General features: G+C 46.9%; 1 protein-coding gene across 2 annotated transcripts; it reads left to right on the top strand.

The window, feature by feature from the left end:
• Positions 1 to 997: 997 nt before the first annotated feature.
• Positions 998 to 8,452, top strand: scly (selenocysteine lyase). Of its 2 annotated transcripts, none has more exons than XM_056604434.1 (13): positions 998 to 1,131; positions 1,965 to 2,023; positions 2,282 to 2,391; positions 2,629 to 2,729; positions 3,067 to 3,232; positions 3,802 to 3,929; positions 4,008 to 4,163; positions 4,614 to 4,720; positions 4,800 to 4,836; positions 4,938 to 5,021; positions 5,143 to 5,245; positions 5,917 to 5,992; positions 7,094 to 8,452. In XM_056604434.1, the coding sequence occupies exons 2-13, from the start codon at positions 1,968 to 1,970 to the stop codon at positions 7,239 to 7,241; spliced, it is 1,272 nt and encodes a 423-aa protein (XP_056460409.1). In that variant the 5' UTR covers positions 998 to 1,131; positions 1,965 to 1,967; the 3' UTR covers positions 7,242 to 8,452. The 2 variants fall into 2 exon arrangements, with proteins under 2 accessions (XP_056460409.1, XP_056460408.1); XM_056604433.1 differs by having other exon boundaries at positions 1,947 to 2,023.
• The last annotated feature ends 603 nt before the right edge of the window (positions 8,453 to 9,055 follow it).

Raw genomic sequence — 9,055 nt, 5'->3', positions numbered from 1 at the left:
AGAGAGAGCATGTGTGCATGCGTGTGTGTGTGTGTGTGTTCGGTGTGCTTGTCTGTGTGTGTGTGACGGATCGCTGTTGATTCATCCACAACAAGGGGACGTTAATCTTTATAATTTATTTTTGTGCTTCCATATCTAACCACGCTTTAATTTTGAAAGCCCCTTGCGTTTGACCCACAGGGCACTTCCTTTGCATTGTACATAAACCCGATTGCTGTGAAACTGTATTATAAAGCTGTCACCATTTGTACAACCTGAAATGGCCAGCGCTTCCATTGTCGTGTCGAGTGTTAGAGTTAAGTGTCAGATATTTGTGTACACTAAACACATGGTCATATAATAAATAAAAAGGAAAATTATGCAACACACTTTTGCCTTTTTGTGTCATGCTTTGGTCATACTTTGGCCAATTTATTGTGTGGAAAAGTACCTTAATGTTGAGTACAACCGTTTGATTTTGACATAGGTGCCATTACAAAGTTAAACTAATATAAAACTAATTAACTAATAAAAAAATTAATGCAGATAAAACACCATAAAAAATGGATTGCTTTCTTTTGCACAGAATAACCTTAAGTTATTGTCTGTCCTACTGTTCTGTACTTGCTACTGTGGCAACCCAGTTTCCTCGTCTAGATCAATAAAGTAGCCTACTATCTTATCTTATCTATCTTATCTTATCTCTATGTAAAGAATAATATCACTAACGATGGCAGGCTCTGCAATAAAACATCAATTACTGTAATCTCTATTCTCCGGACCTCTGGAGACACGCTTAACATTTGACAGCTCTGGTCTCAGAGTTGCCAGGTCCGCGGAATAAGGAGTAATTTCAGCAAGCACTAATTAACCTAAATAATTGAAAATAAGAAAGATACTTTCAAAATCTTGTTATTTGGGATTTATAATCGTTCAGAAAAGATTAATACATTCGCTGAAATAATAAAACGTGTTATGTTTTTGCTGATGTAGCTTGTTTACATTGGGATATCTGGCAACCCAGGGTAGGCGTGGAATTAGCTGGCTAGTGGCTGGTGTTAAGACTCGTTAAGCTATGGTTTAGTTACTTGTTAACTGGTTATTCATCGTTACAATTATTGTTTTCTCAGCAACTTCACGGCAGTTTACAAGGTCAGCTCACTTAAGCATCAATGCAAACTAGAATCCGCGGTTCCGACTGTGAAACGCAGTGTAGGATGATTAAGCCCATGTGTTAGCCTCACCGGCTACATGAACGCAGGTCATCATGAACCTGTCTGTTCCTCTTCTGCTTTAACTGCAGGGAAGTGAACCTGAACCTGGTTTATAATCCACATTAAAGACTCTTTTCCTCCTCTGCTTTAACTCTGGGCAGTTAACCTGAACCTGGTTTAATCCCCATTAAAGATTCTGTTCCTCTTCTGCTTTAACGGCAGGGAATTGAACCTGCATTATCAATCATTCAGACAGCCTACTGTTCTGTCTTTAGGTTATAATGTATATATATATACTTTATTATACTAAAATGGACTTTAGGATGTAATATACTTTATTATACTAACGGTGTCTTTAGGATGTATTCTAACTACACTTTATTACACTTGCATAGTGTATGACTTAATATAACTACTTTATTATACTAATAGTGTCTTTATGATTTATTATTTCCCTTACTACATTACACGAACATTTTGTCTTAATGATTTATTGTATTTACTTTTTTACACTAGTGTCTTCATTATTTAATATATTATCTATACTTTATTACACTAATATAGTTTCTTTATAATTTTATAACTAATCGTTTATATTATTAACGTCTATGTTGAGTAGGGTTAGGACAGTTCTAGGACAGCACAGTTACTGCAGACTGTAGAGACTTACTAAGACCATCTTATCAATATCAGATAATCAGTTATGGCCAATTGGACGAATGATGGCAGTCCTACCGTGTACACGCTCAATAGGTCTGTGGTCCTGTGTAGGCTATGGCGGAACACGCCTCAGAACCCACACACCCTCTGTCACAAGGGACGGCTGACAGGTAGGTCATCGACATATGAGATAGAAACCATTCATAAAATCTGAATCAGAAATCTATTTTTTATCTGTACTTTTTATGTGATATATTAATTGACTACTGTTGTGGTCTTCATTTTGAAAAGGATTTTGTGTTGTAAAATAAATATTATAAACTATATATATACTATTATGGGCAATATTATCTAGAGGCGAGCCGATGAAAAATTCATTATGACCGTCCTCATGATGATCTCATCCATTGGTGTTGTTTTGTATGGAGGATCTACCTGGACTACAACGCGACCACGCCCCTGGAGCCGGCTGTGATCCGGGCCGTGTCAGAGGCCCTGCGGGAGGCCTGGGGGAACCCCAGCAGTTCCTACATCGCAGGTGACCCCACTACACTAGAATGCTCCCGGATTCTTAAATATGCATTCTGAAACACGCAGCTGTAAGACGTTTTCACAGAGAACACAATAAAGTCTGCTAACGTGATCATCAAACTATTTAGATAATGTTTTCTACTTTTTTATTTGTATCTTTCTGTATCTTTGTCCAAGGACTCATCAAATCAAAGTGTCTAAATGTGAATGTTACCAGCATGTCTCCACCATGTGTGTGCTACAGGAGCTAAAGCCAAGGCCCTGATCAGTAAGGCCAGAGAAGACGTGGCCACAATGGTGGGAGGGAGGGCCGAAGACATCATCTTCACCTCTGGAGGAACCGAGGTCAGGCTGAATCCTAGGAGTTTAGTTTATCTATAGTTCTTAGTCCATGGATCATATCTGAGAAGTTAAGGGAGTAGTTTAAAATTGTATTCTATATATTTGTGTGATTCAAAGTAATTTCATGCCTAAATCATCACGTTCAAAGTCATCATCTTGTTTCATCTACAACTTTTCCAGACTTTAAGATAATATAAGGCAATACTTAATTGATCCCAGACTGGGTAATCAGGTGCCACAGAAACAGGAACAGTAGTACAATAAAAAGAGAAGTAATATGTAACATGTAATAAAACTACAAAAGAAGATGGAGAAATATGCCTGTACACTTTCCTTCCAGGCCAATAACCTGGTGTTCCACAGCGTCTTGGAGGAGTTCAAGAGAAGCTCCACGGCAGAGAAGCTCCTGAACGGAGGGCCTGGCCTGCCCCACATCGTCATCTCCAACGTGGAGCACGACTCTGTCCAGCTGGTGGCGGAGAACCTGCAGAAGACCGGACAAGCTGGTGAGAACCACAATGTTCTGGAGCTTCTGAAGGCTGGGCTTGTCATGGTCTGTCGGTTTCCTTGTCTTGTTTTGGTGTGTTTCCTGTTTTATTTTGGTATCTCTGTCTTGTTTCTCCCCATGTCCGGTCAAGTTTCCCTCCGGTGTGATAACTGCTCCCTCCCCTAATGTGTTTCAGCTGTGACTCGTTGCGTGCCCTGTGTGTGTTTGGTATTTAAGCCCTTGTCTTTCCTTTGTTCCTTGTAGGATCATTTTAGTTCGTGGTGAGTTGTGTCCTGTGTGTTACCTGTGTTCCCGGTGTTCCCTGGGTTACCCGCGTCACCCGTGTTCCTTGCCTTATGCGTTAATAAATTATCCTTTTATTGAACTGTCTGCTATTGGGTCCTGCCTGCCTGCCACCCGCTCACCGTGACAGGGCTAGATGTAAAGGGTTTATTTAGCCTCTTGTGTCAAACGTTCACCATGGCATGTAGGACAAATAGTAAGTCAAAATATAAACACTTTTCATCATAGCTTATCGAGTTACCTTTTACCTGGGACCTCAATGTGTCTGCTGCTTCTTGGTGACAGAGGTGACGTGCGTGGCGGTCTCCACGGTTACGGGGCGGGTGGAGGCGGAGGACCTCCTGGCCGTCGTGAGGCCCAACACCTGCCTGGTCTCCGTCATGCTGGCCAACAATGAGACCGGAGTCGTCATGGTAGGACTTCAGGGGCTTCCACAGTTAATGCTGGGGTAGGCATTGGGAGTATTTTGAAAGCACTTTCTCTCTTTGCAGCCAATCAGGGAGCTCTGCCAGAGGGTGAAAGCTATCAACAAGCAGGGGCGACATCCCAGAATACTCTTACACACCGATGCCGCCCAAGCTTTGGGGAAGATCCAGGTGGATGTGGCTGACCTGGGGGTGGATTACCTCACCATAGTGGGGCACAAGGTGAGGATTAAGTGATTACAAAAAAAACATTACAATCTTCCATGATGATCAAAAAACTACAATCAAACCTCCATGATTACCGAAAAACAACAAAGTCCTCCATAAGAACCAAAAAACTACAAAGAAGTTTACAAAGAAGAATACAACATGAGGACATGATTACTGATAGAACGTTGCTGCTATCCGAAAGTTAACCATTAAAAGGGTGAATTCATCGTAGGAAGCACTGAGTATTAATAAAGGACTATCTATTAGTCCTATGTCTTCACTGAGGACCACTGAGGAGGGGCCTTTATCTTCCAGCTGGCAGGAAGCTCTCAGCTGTGTTCTGGTGTGTCTATAAAGGACTCTGAGGCCCAATCCCATTTCTACCCCTTACCCTTTCAAAACAAGGGGAAGGGGTAAGGGGTAGAAATGGGATTGGGCCTAAATCCTTCCTCCCTCTCGTAGTTCTACGCTCCGCGTATCGGAGCGCTGTACGTCCTCGGCCCGGGAGGCAGGACCCCTCTGTACCCCATGTTCTACGGCGGCGGGCAGGAGAGGAACTTCAGACCGGGGTGAGGTTCTAGTCCGTCTCAGGGGTCCTCCACAGCGGACCCCCGAGGGCCGATACTCACCGGTCCTTCTGCTCCACAGGACAGAGAACACGCCCATGATCGCAGGTCTGGGGAAGGTGAGAGCAGTCGTGTGTTTCATTGTGTGAAGAGGGATCCCTTGTCCCTATCATGGACCTCGCAGCCATAATCAAACCTGAAATGCTATGTCGGTTGCTAGGCTGCAGAGTTGGTGACAGCCAATCTCCATGACTACGAGAACCACATGAGGACGACCAGGCTCTACCTGGAACAACGACTCAAAGTAAGCTCACTAGGTGACTAACTAACTAACTCACCGCTCTCCATTCCTCTCCCTTGGTATCCCCCTGTATCCATCCTCTCTCAGCGGGGTGGTTGTGATGTTGCGTGCGTGTCTTCTGCAGGAGGTCTTCGGAGAGGACAAGGTCCGCCTCAACAGCCACTTCCCTGGCTCTGACAGCCTCCCCAACACCTGTAACGTCTCCCTCCTGGGCCCCCATCTACGAGGTGAAGGACCCCTACCTCCTCCCAACAGACCCTAACCCTGACCCACTATGTTTGTACTGCACCATGTGGTACACAGGTGAAAGGTTCTCTGAGCTGATAGCGAGCCTCAGGTCCTGACAGGTGAAAGGTTCTCTGAGCTGGTAGTGAGCCTCAGGTCCTGACAGGTGAAAGGTTCTCTGAGCTGATAGTGAGCCTCAGGTCCTGACGGGTGAAAGGTTCTCTGAGCTGATAGTGAGCCTCAGGTCCTGACAGGTGAAAGGTTCTCTGAGCTGATAGTGAGCCTCAGGTCCTGACGGGTGAAAGGTTCTCTGAGCTGATAGTGAGCCTCAGGTCCTGACCGGTGAAAGGTTCTCTGAGCTGATAGTGAGCCTCAGGTCCTGACAGGTGAAAGGTTCTCTGAGCTGGTAGTGAGCCTCAGGTCCTGACAGGTGAAAGGTTCTCTGAGCTGATAGTGAGCCTCAGGTCCTGACAGCTGAAAGGTTCTCTGAGCTGATAGTGAGCCTCAGGTCCTGACAGATGGATGTTCTCCTGGTGTGTGTGTGTGTGTGTGTGTGTGTGTGTGTGTGTGTGTGTGTGTGTGTGTGTGTGTGTGTGTGTGTGTGTGTGTGTGTGTGTGTGTGTGTGTGTGTGTGTGTGTGTGTGTGTGTGTGTGTGTGTGTGTGTGTGTGCAGGTCGTAAGGTGCTGTCCTGCTGTAAGACGCTGCTGGCCAGCGTAGGAGCGGCCTGCCACTCAGACCTCGGGGACAGGTGAGAACACTACGCAGTGCACAGGACACTGCACTATCAAACTGGTATCAAAATCATCAAACATTACAGAAATCTGATTATATTAAATTGTTTGTAACTATATTTATGAGATAGTCTAGTGGCCATGTTGTTCAACTCCCAGCTGAAAGGTCCTGCGTTCGATCCCCACTGTCCACAGCCTAGAGGAAGTGGATCCCCACCCCTACCTACCCCTTAATGACCTGTCTAACCCCTACCTACCCCTTAATGACCTGTCTAACCCCTACCTACCCCTTAATCACCTGTCTAACCCCTACCTGTCCCTTAATCACCTGTCTAACCCCTACCTGCCCCTTAATGACCTGTCTAACCCCTACCTACCCCTTAATGACCTGTCTAACCCCTACCTACCCCTTAATCACCTGTCTAACCCCTACCTACCCCTTAATGACCTGTCTAACCCCTACCTGTCCCTTAATCACCTGTCTAACCCCTACCTGCCCCTTAATCACCTGTCTAACCCCTACCTACCCCTTAATCACCTGTCTAACCCCTACCTGTCCCTTAATCACCTGTCTAACCCCTACCTGCCCCTTAATCACCTGTCTAACCCCTACCTGTCCCTTAATGACCTGTCTAACCCCTACCTACCCCTTAATGACCTGTCTAACCCCTACCTGCCCCTTAATCACCTGTCTAACCCCTACCTGTCCCTTAATGACCTGTCTAACCCCTACCTACCCCTTAATGACCTGTCTAACCCCTACCTACCCCTTAATGACCTGTCTAACCCCTACCTACCCCTTAATGACCTGTCTAACCCCTACCTACCCCTTAATGACCTGTCTAAGCCCTACCTAACCCTAAATGACCTGTCTAACCCCTACCTAACCCTAAATGACCTGTCTAACCCCTACCTACCCCTTAATGACCTGTCTAACCCCTACCTACCCCTTAATGACCTGTCTAACCCCTACCTACCCCTTAATGACCTGTAGTGACCTGTGACCTGTAGACAGTGACCTGAAGTCACTGTCAGCCACTTTGGACAAAAAAAACTATGCTTTAATAATTCTTTAGTACCGCTGGACCTCTGACTTGTGGCGTCATGTCGTCCCCCAGGCCCTCCCACATCCTGCTGAGCTGCGGCGTTAGCCCGGAGGTCGCGGCTAACGCGCTACGGCTGAGCGTGGGGCGCTCCACCTCCAGAGCGGACGTAGACGCGGTGGTGGAGGACCTCAGGAACACCGTCCGACTGCTGGAGGGTTAGGACGGGCCGGAGGGGGGGGTTCAGCTCTGACAGTTAGGATGGACCCTTCCATTACCCTTCACTGAGGGGGGGTTCAGCTCTGACAGCTAGGACGGACCATTACCCTTCACTGAGGGGGGGGTTCACCTCTGACAGTTAGGACGGACCCTTCCATTACCAATTTACTGAGGGGGGGTTAAACTCTGACAGGTAGGACGGACCCTTCCATCACAGATTAGGGGGGGATTCAACTCTTGACAGTTGAGATGGACCGTTACATTCCAGATTACTGGGGGGTTTTAACTCGCATTAGGGATGGACTGTTCCGTTTGAGATTATGGGTTTTAATGTTGAGTTTGTCGTGGGTCTATTTAATTGTTTTATGCTTCATGCTTTTGTATATATTTTTTAAATGATCTATATGAAGTTTCCTAAATCGTCCCCAAACTAAGGCTGAAGTTAGGTCTTCACTTAAAGTCTTACTGTACGTTTACACCAAAAGCTGTAAAAGATGCAAACTCGCCGATTAGCTCAAAACGCAACGCTGTCCAAAATATCTACATTTAAAGGAGCCGCGCTTAGTACTCATAAGTTTGGTCAATAGAAAAAGAATAATAAGCATAAATACACAAAACACTGAATAACTAATTAATTCTCTCATTTACAGCTTTACAGCTTTAAAGCTATCGCTCAAGCGTTTTATCGCTCCTATCGCTTTATCGTTCATGTCTAATAGAAAGTGAATGGGCGTTTATAGCTCAAAACGCTCTACAGCTTTTGATGTGAACGCACAGTAAGAGCCAGTGAACACAAAACCGCCTCTGTTTTGTCTTGGTCATTTGCCTTCTATGATCGTCAACATATTAATCTATGCCATTGTATCACTGTCACTGAAATAAGTCCCCAATTTTGAGAAATAAGGGAAAAATACAATGTGTTTACCATTCTCCGCAAACCCAATGAGAACGTTCCACTCTGCTCAACGCAGGTGGCGTTCTTTTCGTTACATCAGAATACCTTCTCCGAGCTGGTCTGACATCGCAACTAAGCTTCACCGGCGGCGTTGTTTTTGTTGCAGGTTTTATTATTTATTATTGGATGAACTTTGTGCTGGTAACTGTTCAAGAGATCTTAAAGCCAGCATTAAAAATTCTGAATCTTATCATTGTTATCAATCTTCCTGCTGCAATAAACTATTTATCTGAGTTGACCTCGTGAACTGTCTGCTACCTGAGCGTTACCCAGCTGCTGCTCGTATCCCCGGCTCCCGCTATCGCTACAAGGGCCCCACCACAGGGGCCCACCACAGGGGCCCCATCACAGGGGCCCACCACAGGGGCCCCGTCACAACCCACCACCTATCCCCACTGCACCCCTACAGCCCCACCACTCCCCCCTACAGCCCCACCCCATCCGCCGGCCCCCCGTCTCTCGTTACGCTGAAGTTTCCGCCGCCCGCCGTGGTCCCCGTCTCCAGCGGAGCGTCCATGTGTCCAGCGCCACACAAAGCTCCGCGGGGGGCCGGCGGAGAGCCGCCTCGCCGCCCGTCTTTCGTTACCTCTCTGTTCCCCTCCGCCACCCCCTCGTCCACCACCTGCCCGTCCCACGTCCCGCCCCCCCGCCCCCGTCCCACGGCGGCCGCTCGGCAGCTGCTCCCTGCTCGGGTGTCTCTTTCCTGGCTCGGGCGGCGGCGCTGACTCCTGGTGGCCTGGCGCTGCCTCCAGGTGATCACAGAGCAGGGGGACAGGAGGGGAGAGGGAGAGGAGGGCGCTGGAGGGGTGTCAGAGACTGGAGGGAGAGGAGAGCCAGCCAGTCTGTGGTCCCTAACCTGAGAG

This window comes from Gadus chalcogrammus, chromosome 12 (genome assembly GCF_026213295.1).
Source record: "Gadus chalcogrammus isolate NIFS_2021 chromosome 12, NIFS_Gcha_1.0, whole genome shotgun sequence".
Taxonomy (NCBI): Eukaryota; Metazoa; Chordata; class Actinopteri; order Gadiformes; family Gadidae; genus Gadus; species Gadus chalcogrammus.
This window is presented reverse-complemented; position numbering and strand designations above follow the sequence as displayed.